The sequence below is a fragment of the Plasmodium inui genome (assembly GCF_000524495.1).
Source record: "Plasmodium inui San Antonio 1 unplaced genomic scaffold supercont1.7, whole genome shotgun sequence".
Classification (NCBI taxonomy): domain Eukaryota; phylum Apicomplexa; class Aconoidasida; order Haemosporida; family Plasmodiidae; genus Plasmodium; species Plasmodium inui.
This window is the reverse complement of record NW_008481841.1, coordinates 64049-80472: the sequence shown is the minus strand read 5'-3', so window position 1 is coordinate 80472 and position 16424 is coordinate 64049. Positions and strand designations below refer to the sequence as shown.

The following is a 16424-nucleotide window of genomic DNA, read 5'->3' as shown; positions in this document are numbered from 1 at the left end:
CTCTGAATCGTATGGTGGGAGCTGAACGAAAGGAAGTGAATTCGACACAGGTGTGAGTTCTACACAGGTGAGAATCCTACACAGGGGCGACGTTGCCCATTTAGGAATTCACTTGGACTATTTCGTCTAAGAAGCCCAAAAGGAGGGAAGTAAAAAAAAATGGAAGATATTCATCGGAGGGGAAAGGAGGCCTCCGAATTGTTCCACCTTAGCAGAATCAAAATCGAGTAGACATAAACTCAGCATCCAAAGGGGGGTTGCAGTGGTTGTAAATTCTCTGCTCGAGTGGAGAACCCCCTTTTATGTGCCATCACAAGCGAAAAATGGATAGGGTGAAGATAAAGCGGCGAAATGTGTTCTCTGAGCCATCTCCCCTGCATTTACTTCCCCTCCTTTGGCAGTGCTCATTTGAGAAGGCGTTTTTCTCAACCAAACGTGACTTCCCCATCTGAGTCGCCCTTTGAATGATCGTTGTGCTGGGGGGACACAATACAGAGAGATGTACCCCCTTTTTTACACGCAGGTAATTTAATATTCATCTTTTGGATGTGCCCCGTTTGGGAGAGAGTGACAAAAAAAAAAAAATAAAAAAAAAAGAGAAGTTCGCCATCCATTGGGTGGAAAATTATATAGAATATCACACGGGCGTCACGTGAACAAAAGTTAAGAGCTCAAAAATACAATTCGTCCAATAAGAGGATGTCGTTTTATTCGTGCGCGTCCATTTTAGGAGCACCAGGTTTGGTATGTATCCCGGTTTGTGCATCCGAAGGGGTGTTCCTTCCATGATGCGCGTTGTGCTTTATGTGAGGGGGGCGAGGAGAAGTGAGTGCAAAGCTGCTCGTAGGTATTAACAGTGCCATCCACCAGAAGGGGTGCTACCTTCCACCTGAAAGAGGGTTGCATTACATGTAGCAGTGTCCCTACCCCCCGGTTCGATCGGTGTCAGAGAGCCAACTGGAGGAAGTAATCAGGGTCAATGAAAGAGTTTCCCCGACCACTTATTTCTGTCATCTCTTTTGTATGCTTCATTCCTGTGGAAGGAGTTATGGTAGTGGGATGGACGCCATGCCTTTTGACGCTCTTAAAGTAACGTTCGTCGTTGTTTTCCTCGTCTTGGTTGAACCTCTCTTTGCTGAGCATTCTCCATTTGGCAAGCAACATATTAATGTCATGAAGGTCCACTTCCTCCACGGGGATGCTAAGAGCGACACTTATAATTTCCCTCATATGGCTGTACAGCTGCTCCACAGTGGATTTTTCCTTTTCGTAACTTTTTTGGAAACTCTTGAATGCATTGGTTCGAGCGAGGAATTTCAATCTGTTTATTTTTTGCACATCCGTGTTGTCCACCATTTTGTTTTTTATTTTGTCCGGCAGGTCGTCATAGAGGACGGGGGGGTCCTCCCTTTTCAGAGGTACGCTGAGTACCTCCTGCATGATGTAATAGTTATCCTCCTCCTCGGAGTTGGAAGCCCGTTTTAAATGCGCCTGGCTTGTTAATGTCTTTTTCGAGGGGGGGTGGCTGAACATGTGGGCCGTGGTGGATACGGCCATCCAGAAGCAGGCGAGAAGGCAGAGTAGCAAGGTGGTCATGTTGATTTGAGACGTTTAGGACGCTTTGGCGCAGAGGGGAGGAAAGACGCTTCACTTACGCACAAAAAAAAGAGGGAGAGGTACAAACGCGCTCAGGTGCAACTCCTAGGCGCTCGAAGGGACCTCCTGCTGGCGGCCACGGGGGTGAGTCTACATCCACCCGAAATGCCTTTACGGAAAAAATAAAAACAAAATAAACTGCAACAAATTAAGGGGAAATAAAATAAAGTAAAATAAAACGACGCTGCAAAGGATGAACGGCATGTGTGAGCACAAAGGGGAGACACAAATGTGTTAGCGTTAACGCTGGGGGAAAGTTAACCGACTGATCTTCGCCAAAAAAAAAAAAAAAAAAAAGGGGAAAATTGCACACTCGCGGAAAAAGGAAGCCTCTCTCCCCGCCACACCCGCTGGCATCCTCCACATATAGGTAGCCTACATAGGTTCCCCACATGGGGGCCCCACATAGCTGTCCCACTTCGGTGGGCGAACTGCTCACATGGGACGACCTACGTGTCAGCCAGTGCCCTATGGAGGGGATACTCCTGCTCAAATCTCTTGTTAGCAAAACGGATGGTACCCTTCCTATATCTGTGTGTGCTTTTTTTTTCCTGGATGGGCACCTCACCGTCCAGTGTTAATTCATTAAAGCCAAAAAAAGGAACACTGTTGTGATACTTGACCAAGGAAATCTTGTATGTGTCCTTCAATCCAGTTGTGTTTAAAATGGCCTTACAAAATTGGTGGTAGTCGATAATATGAAACAGATCATGTTGCTTAATGACATTCCTTGCAAGAGCGTTTGCGATCCTGTCATCCTCGAAATTGAATTTTCTCTTGGCATGGTTCAGCGCTCTGGCAGCTCTGTTAAAGTCACATGGCTCGAAGTACTTAATATTCCCGTGCATATGTTTGCACATAATTTGAAAAGAATCCTGATCCAGCAATTCATGAAACGAGAGAATCTCCAACAACCTAGGAACATCATACATCATTTTGGAATATCTATTTTCTGCCTTCTTGACAACGTCGTTTACTCGAAATAGGAACTCCTTTTTGGTGCTCCTATTTGTCGTCCCTTTATGTACAAAGGAAGAGAACTTGGTTAAGGTATCCATGTTTAAAATGGATGCATTTTGATATATGTGTGGCATCATTTTTTTGTAAATCCTGTTGATTGCTCCGTAGTGTTGTGGTAGTGTGGACGAGAAGAGATACCCGAGTGTGCAAAGAACTCCGGGAGGGTAATCATACGTGTATATCGCTACATGTCTGAGAATGTGCTCAAATAGGATTACGTCGTTTATTTTTAATTTACAAAATGAGGTGGCAATTTTCTCTAGGAGGTAGGGATTCAGGACGTTCCTGTGTGGATCTTTCAGCATGTACATGGTGAGTCTGCTGACGTAGTCAAAGAAGAGGTAGTTTTGGAATTTGAGGCTTGCGAAGGAGACCGCTATGTCGACTAGGCTCTCCATTTGGGGGTAGTAGCAGAATTGCCCCCGCTTGTGCTGCACGAGGCTGTTGTCCGCGGCGAGGCCGCGCACTAGAGGGGCTTCTTCCCCGACAGCAGCAGTGTCTGCTACGAATGATTCTATCGCCGATTCTGCCCACGATTCTTCCCCCGCATTGTACTCGCCGAGTCGGCCTCCGCTCCGCTCGTTGCACAGCTTAATCCTAAGCATAACCTCATCCGCCACTACACTGAGGAACAGAAAGTCGTGAATCATGCAGGACGCATAGCTCTGCGCGATTACAGACAATTGCGAAAATGAGAGTGTGCGCACGTGGGGTTTCAGCTGGTCCCTAATTCTGCAGAACAGTTCCTTGTCTTGCAGCTCACAAAGGGCAAAACTTCGCAAAATTAAAATCAACTGATGAGGAAGATAGCAATTTAATCGATGGCTTATCATTTTAGTCATACCTTCTAACTGAGCTGTGGCTTTTAATCTTCCATAATAGTAGCATATTCTAGGGAGATTCAGAAAGGTATTAATTTTGTTCTGTACTCTGGAGGTGATTAATTTGAATCTCCAATCGTTGGTGGAACAGGTCCCCACGTCGACTAACCTCTTCAGAACCTTTAAATAATGATACGATTTTTTTCTCTTGTGTCGATAGTACACCCAGACATTTAAAACCTCGTCTGATGTTGTGGCTTGCGCGATTTTTTTGGGGAGCAGCCACTGCCAGCTGCAGGACGCTTTTTTTTCTGAATACGTGGGCTCATAGTTGAAAATGAGTCTCTGTGTGTTTTCGATACTCCTTGGGGGTTTGAACCTTTCGACGTACTTGCTCCATGATCCCTTGCCCACTCGCTTGTGGAACCGGTAGTAAGCGAATCGCTGTACAGGGGGGAGGGGAAGCGGGGATGTCATCAGGGGGGGTTCTCTTAACGATAGGACGTGATAGACGTGCTCTTGTCAAACCACACGCGCTACCTACTCTCTACGCGGAGCGCTCACATCTCGGCGCTCCCACATGTGTACACGCGTTAGTATAACTCGCAAAGAGAACCTTCTGGGTGTGGAATAGGGGCCTTCTCCTGACGCTGGTGATGGAGGGAATGAGATCTCCGAACATTTTCCTTTCTTCGGGGAGATGGCGGGGGGGTGGGGTCTAGAAGAAACTTTTCCGGGGGGTGTTCCTGCAGAAGCTCCACTACCAGGCCTTTGAATTATCAATTTGTGCATAGGCCCCTATGTATGTACGTACGTATGTATGTAATGAGAGCATCTATATATATTTGCAGTGGTGCGATGGCATCGCCATTTTTTTTCTTGTTTCTGGTCCAGGTGGATCGGAACGGGTTGACGATTTTCTCCTTTCACGTTTGGTTCTCTTTCTGTTATTTGCACAGCGGGGACTGAGCGCATGAATTTTTTTTTTTTTCTTTTTTTTTCCATCACATTCGAAGCGCTTAAAACAGATGAGCCATACACCTTTGCGAACGAGTGGTACCCCGTATGGTTAGTGTTTTTTTTTTTTCTTCTTTACCCGTGCGAGACCTAATTCGCAGCGTAGTTTGGCGAGGTCTCGAGCAGGCATATACGGACAGCGTCCGAGGGTGAATGCGTCTGTTTGTTGGCTTCCCCAATTGGTGAACGCGTTGCATCGCATCCCGCGCCAGCAGTGTTGCCACCCTGCGCAAAATGAACCTGGAGGAGTTCAACGCGCTGGTGAAGGAGAGAGACGAAATTGAGCAGGAGATTAAGGAGAATGTGGAATTCCTGGAGGCCCCCGAAAACAAAAGCGTGGGCATGAAGGGCAAGCTGATAGATGAAGAAGGGTTCCCCAGAAACGACATTGACATATATAGCATCCGAGTTGCAAGGAACAAGGTGATCTGCTTAAAAAACGATTACTTAAATGTGAACAAAAGAATCGAAGAATACCTCCACAAGGTTCACACATCCCACCCCATCATACGAGTACAGAGGAGTAAGGGAAAAGACGAACAAGGAAATGACCCGAATGAATCTTCTCCAGAAAGTCACGTAGAAGATTATGATGAGTCAGCACCAGATTATGAAGCCCTAATCGAAGAAGCCAAAAGAAGTACCTTTGCCATGATCGATGATATGGTGGAGAATTCCCCTTCACATAAGGCAGGGCTACGCATAAATGATTATGTAATTCAGTTCGGTGATATACGAAAAAAAAAAAGTGATGAGAATGAGAATGGGAATGGGAATGAAAAGGACAATGCAGACATCTTCAAAAGAATTGCAGCTTACATGAGTAACAATCCCACCAGAATTAAAGTCAAAATTTTGAGAGAGCGGAAGATTCTGTTTTATTTTGTTTTTCCCAATAAGACAGCCAATGGGTTATACATTGGCTGTCACCTGACGCCAACCAGGGGGGTAGTAGTGTAAGGGGATTCCCATCAGGTGAGAAGATGCCACAAGATGAGATGATGTACAAAAGGGGGATCGATAAAAAGGGAAGACGTCACAAGACAAAGTGGTCGCTTCTTCGTTGTCGCTACATCATGATGATGGCGACATCAGATTCGGGGAAAGGAGAAAAGGGTGTCTGTGAGGGGGAAGACAAAACAGCTTCGAATTGACTCGTCAGGAGAAAGTAACGTTACGTTGTTCATGCGTGCCTTGACTGAGTGATGGTCTAATCGTTCATTTCGCATGGCACTATTCAAGTGCACATACTATTTATATCTGTGCGCACCTGTTGGAAGTGTTCCTCATCGAAACGCTATCTCCCGTGTTGGGGGAGGGGCGCAAAAGTTCGTCCGGAGGATCTCACAAAAGGCCGCACAGATTCTCTATGTCAAGAATGAAGTGTTCAAAGCTCCCGAGCTTGCAATTCAACTTTTTGGCGATCCTGCGATGAGGGCAAGTGGCGCGGTGTGAAGTATGCGCGGGAGCAACCGATAAAGTAGCGCGTAGCTCATGCACTAGGTGGATGTGCTGCACCGGGAGGATCTGCTCCTCATGTTACACTTCGCTTCGACGCCGCTTCGCCTCCGCGTTAGCACCGCGTGAAGGCCCCTCCTCACGTTCGCACTTACCATTTGGCGTAAATGTACGTCTTCAGCTGCCGCTCGAAGGGAAGGTAAAAGAACATCTTAAAGAGTTCCCCGTCCACTACACCTTTGCAGTTTTTGGAGGCCAAGCTGACTTTATACTCTCGGTATGAGCTGTGGCTCAAATTCCCGAGGGACGATATGTTGTCGTTTATGGCAATTTCGATGCACAAGGCCCTCTTAAACTGTAGGAAGTTGGAAAACGGAATGAGGCCGCTGATCGAGCCTTCGCTGGAGGCACACAGGATGCTTCGCTCCTTCTGCACAATTTCGTTTCGGCGCTCTTCACTGAATGGGAGAAGACGGAAGACGATGAAGCGTGGCAGGGGTAAAACGAGGAAAAGGTGAAACTCGGAAAGGGTGAATTCTCTTTCGTGACTTTGCACCAAGTGAGTACATCGTGTAGAGTTGCCTTTTTTGTCCATTTCTACTTCTATTTTTTTTTCTCTTTTTTTTTTTCTTTTTTTTTTGCTTCTCCCGATTCGTACTCGTCGACCAGGTTCCTCAAGGAGGTGGATAACATTTTGTTGACGACGCTCCCGTGGTTGAATTGTGAAACCAACTGCAGTTTGGGGGAGAGAGCGGCGGAATGGATGCAGTGACACGGGGGCACACGTATGTGATGTGCACATGAGGAAGCACTGCTATGTGTATATACGAACGCATGTGCACATAGGCACTCGCCTCTTTACCGATAGCTTGAAAGACTCTTCGTCGTTGAACTTAATGTTTGACCTGCGTAAAAAAAAACGTTTCCCAGTGGAATTACGGGTCCATTGAGCGCGTGGCGAGTTCTGCCCCCGGTGAGTGTTTGATAAGTGAGCCGGTTTCCTCGACCAATTCGAGACGTGCTTCTTCCGCTTGGTGCTCTTTTTTTCTCTTTTTTTTTTTTTTACTTTTGCAAGACGAGGAAGTTGGACTCCATGTCTGAGACCAGAAAGTGGTTCTCCGACAGGGCACTGACGGATCTGTGGAAACGCGGTGCGGGAAAGGAAGGAAGCGAATTGGGGTGTAGCATGATGGGTGTAGCATGATTGGGGTAGCATGTTGGGGTAGCTGGAGGCGCGAAGGTTTATCAGGGTGCACGGGGGCGACGTGCCTACTTTGGCTAGCTAATCCACTTACGTGCACCAAATGTTCGCGTAGTCCCTGCACACTTCATCGAGAATGGCCTACAAATGGGGGGCACAAAGAAGAAATGCGTCACATCAGATGCGCACCTCTGCGAATGTTCCTTTTTTGGGGGGAGAGGTCCTTCGAACGGCGAAACTGATCCGCCAGGCTAAGAGTTTTTTTTTTTTTTTTTCCTACATTTTCGAAATCGTAAGACAAGAGGGTCACTGACGTCATGATGTCCCCGACGAGGACGTAGTTTTTTCTGCAGGGGGGTGGAAACATTAACAGGGGTTGTCCCAATTGGCAGTACACCACAGCACGCATGTACCACCCGCTGAGTTCCTTACACAACGTCCAGACTCATAATCCAGGAGCTCGGCGTAAAGGAGGCCACCTCCAGGAAGGCATCGTTGCTTTCTATTTTCTGCGCCGGGGAGGGGGGGGAAGAAAGGTGATGAGAACAGGACGAAATTGGGGTCAGAATGATGTGAACGTTAAGCAGAATGGCGTGAACTTTGGCCAACTTGGCGCGTGGGCGAGATGAGTGCCCGAGAGGCGTCCCTTACGATGGCTTTGCTGGAGTTGTAGATGTATCTGCCTAAGTTGGTCAGAAAGTTTCCGATGTCGAGGATGACGACCTGGTGGAAATAAATGGGCGTAAATAAAGCGACGCAAATAAAGCAGCGTAAATAAAGCGGCGGAGAAGAGGCAGGGGCAAGTCCCATGTGTCTGGTACGCCTTCCTGGTCTGCCACGTGTGCAGCGCGGTAACCCCTTACCGTGTTGTTCACCGCCGCGACGATCTTGTCGCGGAACTGCTTCAAGTGGGTAATCCCGCCGCAGTTCACATTGTACGTGTAAATGTGCTTGATTTCGAACTGGTTGGTCTTCTTCTTGGCCACGAAGACGTATATGTGGCCGGAGCAGGGCTCCGTGATGCGCTCGTTGTTATTGGCGGTGCCCACGCAGATCAGTGTGCGAACGGGGGGGCTGACAGGCCGGTCGTCCCGGTTGGTCCGATCCATCTGGTTCATTTCATCCATAGAGTGACCTCTGCCTGGGGAAGGGCTCGGCGGCAATTCATAAATGCATATGCTGGAGACGCTAAACTTGGAGGGAATGATATAGGAATACTTGAACGAATTCTGGAAGGGGTCGAAGAAGCAGACGATTTGCTTCATCATCTGGTTGGTCTTGTGTTTCTCCTCCACAGGACAAGCCGTGATTAGCAAACCCGTATCATCGTGGTAGGCAATTTTCTCAACGGTCCTATGGAAGGGGATTCTCTCCATGAACGTCTTCTTCATCTCGTTTAGATACGAAATGCACACTTTATATCCATCGAAAAAGATGAAGTAGCAGTTGTTCTGATTTTTTTTTTTAAATGACAGAAAGTTATGAAAAGGGTTCAGATAATTGAAGTCGCTAAACATGTCCACGAGGTGTACATTCCTAATGGAGAGTTTCGAGATGGACAATTTCTTCTTCAGTGTCGAGTAAATAATAATAGGTTTGTCACAGCAGACGAAGAGGAAATTGCATCTCTTCGTTAGGTTACTCATGTTCATATGAATTTGATTTTTTTCCGACTGAACTTTTAAAAAAGTTTTGAACCTTACTGGACTTTTGGTACATGTGGAAATTCTTCTCCTCTTGGTTAAGAGGATTTTTTCACTTTGCACGACGTACTTTTTTAGATACATTTTTTCATCAAAGAGGATGTTGTTAAGATTTTTAAAACACACAGATGCATCTGATGATATTTCTGCATCTACTTGTGCATCGACATCACTATATTTTCCTGAACCCATTTGTTTTTCTCGGACGTAGACATCGTTATATTGTTTTTTTATTTTCCTTTGGAAGATGTCACTGAGGATTTCTTCTTTTTCCTTCATCTGCTTCAGTTCTCTTTTCGTTAATTTCGTTTTGTTCTTCTTCATTTCTTCCAGCAGGTGCTCTTCATTATTTATGTCCGTTTTGTGGGGCGCGCCGCGCGAGCGGGGACGGCGACGTTGGTTTCCATCAGTGGGGGGAGAGTCAGACTCGATATCAGTGGAGTGGCAATCAGACTGCTCATTTGTGAATCGGCAGTCAGACTCGTTATCAGTGGAGTGGCAGTCAGACTGCTCATCAGTGGAGCTCTCCTCCTCTTTGCACACTTTCCTTCCCCCAAGATTTGCATTCCTCGGGTGCAGTTTATCCTTTCCCTTCTTCGTCTCTCTTGTCACTGAGGTGCGATCCCCCGTCCATCCCTCCTCCTTTGTCCCTTTCCTTTCTGGGTCACCCGCACTCATTTTGTCCACTGAGGTGGAAATCCTGGGAACCTTCAGCTTCGCCTCTCCGTGCGAAGATCTCCTTCTTCCATCGTGGGTAGAGGCGGAGGCAGAGTGATCGCTAACCATTCCGTGGTTTAAATCGATGGCCTTCCTCACTGCTGAAGTGGACACATCGTTGCCATCTGCGTTAGAATCAGACGATGCGCTTGGGAGAGTTGGAGTTTTGCTCAATGGTTTGTGCTCCTTCCAGGAGGTGCGCTTCCTCTCCCCCGAGGTGGGCTTACCTGCCGGATGGTTCCGCTTGCCTGCCACATTGTTGCGCGTATCCCCTTGACAGCTACGCACATCATCGCGAAAGATATACTTGCTGCTTCTGCTGCTTCTCCCATCGCAGTAACTGCTTCCACAGTTTGGAGTCTCCCTGGCATGAGGTAGCTTCCTCCTCTGCTTCATTTTCGTGTCTAACATTTCGAAGGTGCGAAAGCTCAACACGTCTTCCTCAGAAGATTCTTCGGATGACATGCCATAAATTTGAAAAAACTGAAAATAGTATTTTGCCTTCTTCCGGTGGAGACTCATTTCTTTGTGATGGCTTTTACCATTTAGTTTTCTCCTGAAGGGCTTGTTCGTCAACCTGGATGGTACGCCTGGACATTTAACGTACTGGCTGTATTGGGTGAACTGGTTCGCGTCGTCAGGAGGGTTGTCCTCATCCTGTTGTGCGATCCGGTCATCTTTTTGTGTGATGCCCTCACGGGGATATATCCATTTTTTACAGTTCGATCTATGTGCAATGGAGTTGCCCTTCCTCTCCGTGTGCGCATCGCCTTGTTGGGGGCCGTTTCCACCCCCCCGCCGAGTGGATTCGCCTGTACCTGAGTCGGCCTCCTCAGCTAGCACCTTCCCCGAGTGGCGCCATTGCAGAATGTCCTCCATGCCGACAAAAGTGTCCGATTCAGGGTAGACATGGTGAAACAAATCATAATCCAACAATATTTCATCCTCCTGGTCCCTGACACATAGGCTATGTAAGTCGGACAAATTGGTAAAGACATTTTTTTCATTGTTGAAGTAGGGAAGTACATTGGAATGCGTTTCGGACATGTACCTGATTAAATCCCTTTTGTATTTCTTTTCCTTTTTCTGCTTCTGCATAGTGTCTGTAATTTTAATTTTGTAACTCTGCGTCGGTTGCTTCTCCTCTCTGTTAATGAGTTCGTCGCGATAAATGCATCGTAAGCTTTCCTCTTTTTTTTTCAAGTAGGACTTGTGAAGCCGGAACAGGTTATCGTGGGTTCGGCGCCTATGTGGTGGTCCCTCTGAGTGGGCGAGATGGTTCTTCGATTGGCCCCTCTTTTTGCTTCCACTTTTGGCTCCCTTGCTGGCTCCATTTTTACCTCCTTTTTTGCCTCCGCCTCTTGACTGATCATCCACATGAGCTACCTCGACCCCCCTCCTATCCGCACAGAGAAGAAAATATTCCACAACCCCGTTGCTGTACCCAACAAAGAGGTACACGTTGTCGTTAAGGTCTAGAACTTGGACGTCTGATATGAAGACGAAGTAGTCCAGCGAGGGGGTGTAGAGGTTGGCCTTGACGAAGATGCCCCTGCCGTTCGGCTTCTCATCGCAGTTCAGCGCCTTGTTCAGGGCGTGGTTTTTCTTCTCATTTTGCTGCTGCCCCTTTTTCTTCTCCTCGAGCGACGCGCCGTCCGCTAGAGACCTCCGAGCCGCAATTCTAATTCGGTCCAGGGCCCCATGGTCTATATTAAACAGGACCACTTCCCTACTGTTCAGCACACATACCATCAAGCTTTTGTAAACCACGAGGGAGCTAATCGTTTCGTTCACCTCGTGGGTGTGTAAAAGCTGAAGGTACTTCTCCTCAACGGAGTAGATTTCGATACCCCTGTCACAATAAACATAGAAGTAGTCATTATATACGCAGAACCTAAAAATGTAGTCCTTCTCTAGCTGGTATACCATCTTTAGAGATAAACAGCAAAGCAGATTGATGTGCCGATTGGTGACTTGCACGAGATAGGGGAAATTCTTTAACACATTAAAGTGTATAGTGTTGCTCCTGAGATCCACGTCAACATCTTTATATTCACAGAGGCAGATTTGGTTCTGCTTGTTGGAGGGTCTTCCACAGGGAAAGAAGTAATCATTCGGGAAGTACTCATTCGTGTGGTTGAACGGTGCGGCATCATCATCATCGTTATCGCCATTATTATCATTATCATCATCGTCCTCCTCCTCCTCATCATAGTGGTGGTACTTCTTCTGACGATATGGAGGTTCCCCGAAATTTGAAGTGGCCCCCTTTGGAACACCACGTCTGTTCCTGTCAGCCCTTTCTCCGGGTGTCTCCCGACACACGCCGACGACCTTGGTGTGAAATCCGTAAGACAAACAAATGATGAAGATGTGAAAATAAATAAAATTAGCATAATTCAAAACTTCAATTTCGTTTTCGTTCTGGAAGTAATACTTATTTAGAAAGCACAAATTGATGTCCTTTATTTCGACACTGTTTTTTTCATTTAAGTAGGCGAATGCTTGGAAGTTCAGGGGGGGCTTCTTCTTTCCTTTTTCTTCATTATGGGTGTGAAATATACCGTTTCGTGGAAACTGCTCCTGGTTCAGATGATCGGGGTTTAGGGATCCATTCTTATCCCCTCGTGACTTCTCATCCCCGTGGATGTGTCTCTTCTGTAACGTGCCCCCTCCGGGACGATCTTCCCCCCCAGGAGTCCCCCTGGGGGAAGTTTTCCTGAGGTGGATAACATACTTGACGACGAAGATGTTGGTAATCTTCCCAAAGTTGAGCTTTGAAATGATGTCTACTTTCATCCCATTCCTAATGATCGATATACATCCGGTTCGTCCATAACTGTTGCAAGTGATAATCTCCTTCTCGTCATTCTTATTTTTCACGACACAGAAATCTAGGATGGGTCCCATGTTTTGTATGACCGATAAAATTTCGATGAAAAATTTTTTTTTTTTTTTTTTTTTTTCCTTCATGGGATTTTTGGTGTGTACAAGTGCGCCTCCCTCTTCTGTGTTAAGACCGGCGCTCTCCAGACACGTTACGCTCGCGTATTCGCTGCGGTTTCGGATCACATTTTCGTCGTAGCTGTGGTGTGGGAGCATATTTCCCTGGTATCTGTGGCTGAATCCGCAACTTTCGTTAGCGCTTTGGGGGAACAGGGTGTGCTCCGAGCACGCATCACCCTTGAGAAGGGCTTCGTGGTGCGATATACCCTCAAGATGGGAAAATCGGGTGTTCGCTCCATTCGCCTCGTCGGCCCCGTTCGTTGCATCCCATCTAGGGAGCTGCCCCCCAAGGGAGCCTCCATTCTCATCATACAAGTTATGATCAACCGCTCCCCCTCCGACATGTCTGTCGCTTAGCAGATAGTCGAAATCACTGTGGGTCGGGAGGGAGGGAGGCTCCACGGGGTTGTAGTCTTCGTACTCACATACAGGATAATTGTGCATGAGCAGCAGATAGCTGTCACTGACTTGGGAGCCCAGAAAGATGATGTCGGGGAAGAGGGAGACGATTACGTTGGACCTGGAGCAGGTGCCTATGAACTGCAGGGTAATGGAGCTGATGCAGCTGTTGATGTAGCTGTTGTTGCAACTGCTGATGCTCCTCCTCACGCGGTCGTTCACGTCGTGGCCTTGGTGGATGCCTTCGCGCATTTCCCCCATTTCGAAGCACATGGAAGGGCCTACCGCCGGGGAGATACCCGCATTACTACAATCATTCTTCATTCTGAGCGAAGACGGATTGGATTCATACAGACAAGTTAAAATAAAGAGGTCCCCATAATCGTCGGATAAAATGAATTTATTCCTATTTAAGTGTTCAATGCACCGAATGGTTCTTAACTCGGAGCTCAGGAAAAAGTTCCTGTCTTTGTCCGTTTCTAAGTTAACATAGCTAATGAACTGGAAGCCCACCAACATGAGCTTATTTCTGGCGAAACAGAGGAGCTTGTTTATGCTTGAGTCGACTACTACGGGTTTGTAGTACATGAGATGGATACACTTCTCTGCATCCTTGGGTTCCCTTGTAGAATTGACTTCGCTGTTTTGTGGGTAGGAAGTACCACTAGTCTGAACATAACCGTATTCACTGAACCCATTTTTTACGCGTGGGTTCATAGATGTACTGGTTTCACTTAAACTGCTGGGACGCTGCTCATCATTTACAGAATATAGACGGATCAGTCTTATGTACCTCTCGTAGGTAGTGGATTCCTTTTTCTTCGCGTCATACAGGACACAGATCGTGGCGCTTACTTTGCTTTTCTGTTTTTTCCTTGCCTTGTGATGACTTCCAAACGTTTCGTTGTTTTTTCTCGATCGGTTATTTCCACGATGTATGTCATCCGAAAAGCTATCCGCAAAAAAACTATCCATAAAGGGGTCCATTTGGGGAGATCCATCCTGAGTCTGATTCTCAGTTTCGCATGTCCATTCACTGAGCCGTTTATTCAACCCAAGATTTGATGTGCCCCATTCTTCGCCTCTCGAGAAACTTCCGTTCACGGACACGTCGTGATCAAGGGACGCCGTCTTATCTGCGTACTGTCTCTTGATTTGTTCTACGGTGGTGTATTGCCCATCGATAACATTGCTCCTACTCTCCTGTTTAATAGTTCCATCCGGGGCATTGCTTCTCCCTTCGGTCTTAATGTCAGTTCTTAAGTCAGTGGTGAAATGATCACCCCTCTTTTTGGTGGTGCTTCGGTGGGGGTCTCCCTTTGCAGTGAGGTTTGGCTCAGCTGCATACTCGTCATGTGTGTCGGTGCTGTGCTTGCTGGTGCTTAGCTGGAAGGGGTTCATTTGATCCTTGCCTTCCCCCGCTCCACCGCTTCTTCCTCCACTGCTTCCCCTCCCCTGTTTGAACTTCAAAAAAATGATGTCTATGACCAGGCCCTCATCCAGCCTCAAGGTGTAGATGTGGCTTAAATTAAAATAGTCGTCATAGTCTATGTGTATATACTTTAAGATACCTTTGTACCCATAGAATAGGAGAGTCCTGTTGCGATCGTCCAACAGGAGAGTAATATCTTCTTCTATGTTCATGCCATTTCTTTCGTGTAAATTAACTTGCGAGATGGTTACAAAATCGTTGAGCTTCACATCGAAATGGAGAAGCAGTAAGTTGTACTTCCTCGTTAGTAAAAAAACATACGATTTTATATTTTCCTTTGTTTCTGAATCAGCTAGCTTTTCTGGGATGTATTCTCTCAACTCTAGGATCTCTGCAAAGACTGCATGCTTGCTGTAGTCACTTGTGTAGCCATCCTTATCTACTGAACACACGTTGAGGTAGTTGCTGCAAGCGTATAGTAAATACTTTTTTCTGTTTCCTTTTATGTTTGTGTAGATCGCCGTTCTGATGGACTGACTCGGGATGATGTTGTTGTAAAAGTTGTACAGGCCCACGTTGTCGAGCCCCCTTTTCATGTCCTCCGTACGTCCATCCGGCGCACTTGAATGCATTGTCACAAAAGGGGGGGGAGGACTTCACTCCGCCGTCGTTTCTTTTCCGTGTTTTTTTTCTACGCACAGGGTTATTTCCTTTTTTTTGTCACTTGTTCTTCAAATAGGTGCTATTACAGCTGGCCCTCCTATGTAGGCACAGGCGTGCGGAGAACCAAGCGCGTAGGAAATGAATCGGCTAGAAAGTGAATCAGATAGGAAGTGAATCGGATAGGAAGTGAATCGGATAGGAAGTGAATCGGATAGGAAGTGAATCGGCTAGGCAAAGAATCGACTAGACAAAAAATCGACTAGAAAAAAAATCGACTAGAAAAAAAATCGTCTAGGCAAAAATTCGAGTGAGAAAAAACCTCCCCCTCCCAGTGTTGTAATCCCTTGCACCACGAACGCTTCCCTTCTTCGCTTACGTCGCGGTTCTGGTGTTTGCCCTTATGGCACCTCTCACCGGGGTGACACGGACGTTAGTAGGTCTATGCGTTCACGTCACCGGAATCCGCGCACATAGCGTTGAAGAGCCACTTACTGGAAATGCAAATAAAAACACACCTGTGCGTCATGAGGGAGGGGACGCACGAATGGATGGAGTTGGTGGGCCGGGCGTATTGCGTTGGCATATGCACTAATGGGGGGGGGGGAAAGGGTACGTAAAAAAGGGGGGCCAAGTGTGAATAATCCGGTGAGCGAGAGATTAATCTGGTTGATGAGAGATTAATCCTGTCGGCGAGAAACTCATCGAGTCGTCGCGAGACTAATAGGATCGACGAGGCAGTGATCGGTCCACGCAGTATCCCCCGGGAAAGTTAAAAACGCGTGAAGTAGAAAGGTGGGGTAGTGTGTAATTTCCCTTTGCGCAAAAATAGATTAATGCAAATATGATGAAGCTTATTTTATTTTTTTTTCCTTTTCGGAGGGGAATACACAAGTATGCAAGTTTACATGAAGCTGGTGTTTTTCAAGATCAGTGCCAAGAATGCTGGTGCAAAATCGACGAACTGCTTAACCGTTGGAGTGTAACTCCTGTCCCATTTGGCATGTAACTTCGTTTCCTGTTGGTGCTATTCACCGTCACAGAAGGGAGAACTGGGGGCTCGATTTGTTGGGCAAGTCTGAGCACTCAAGAAAAAAAAAAAAAGGCACATGGAGTAAAAATGATAAACCAGGGAAACGCAAAAGTGCAAGGCAAAGGCGCAGAAAGAAAATGCAAAAAAAAATGCAAACATGGTAAGTAGGGCAGAGGAACAAAGCAGGTGCAACGCGTTGGTCGCGCAAATATAAACCTAAAAAAGCAAAAGCGTGTTTACAGAATGGATAAGTTTAATGTGCAATTTAATTCTCTACCGCGTTCAGGTGATCGTTCATCTT

The 16424-nt window shown here is 46.8% G+C and overlaps 4 protein-coding genes across 4 annotated transcripts; 1 reads left to right on the top strand and 3 right to left on the bottom strand.

Moving 5' to 3' along the window:
• Nucleotides 1-945: 945 nt before the first annotated feature.
• On the bottom strand, nucleotides 946-1596 carry C922_02050 (hypothetical protein; the record flags this gene model as incomplete). Its single annotated transcript, XM_008817649.1, has 1 exon — nucleotides 946-1596. The coding sequence occupies one exon, from the start codon at nucleotides 1594-1596 to the stop codon at nucleotides 946-948; it is 651 nt and encodes a 216-aa protein (XP_008815871.1).
• A 509-nt stretch (nucleotides 1597-2105) lies between these two features.
• On the bottom strand, nucleotides 2106-4179 carry C922_02049 (hypothetical protein; the record flags this gene model as incomplete). The annotated part of the gene is made up of 2 exons (XM_008817648.1): nucleotides 2106-3941; nucleotides 4078-4179. 2 exons carry the CDS (start codon nucleotides 4177-4179, stop codon nucleotides 2106-2108), a joined length of 1938 nt encoding a protein of 645 aa, XP_008815870.1.
• Nucleotides 4180-4748: 569 nt separating this feature from the next.
• C922_02048 (26S proteasome non-ATPase regulatory subunit 9) lies at nucleotides 4749-5474 on the top strand (the record flags this gene model as incomplete). Its single annotated transcript, XM_008817647.1, has 1 exon — nucleotides 4749-5474. The coding sequence occupies one exon, from the start codon at nucleotides 4749-4751 to the stop codon at nucleotides 5472-5474; it is 726 nt and encodes a 241-aa protein (XP_008815869.1).
• A 384-nt stretch (nucleotides 5475-5858) lies between these two features.
• Nucleotides 5859-15062, bottom strand: C922_02047 (hypothetical protein; the record flags this gene model as incomplete). The annotated part of the gene is made up of 10 exons (XM_008817646.1): nucleotides 5859-5940; nucleotides 6128-6430; nucleotides 6631-6704; nucleotides 6835-6877; nucleotides 7039-7110; nucleotides 7268-7314; nucleotides 7454-7520; nucleotides 7606-7682; nucleotides 7825-7896; nucleotides 8037-15062. The coding sequence occupies 10 exons, from the start codon at nucleotides 15060-15062 to the stop codon at nucleotides 5859-5861; spliced, it is 7863 nt and encodes a 2620-aa protein (XP_008815868.1).
• Between the last annotated feature and the right edge of the window lie 1362 nt (nucleotides 15063-16424).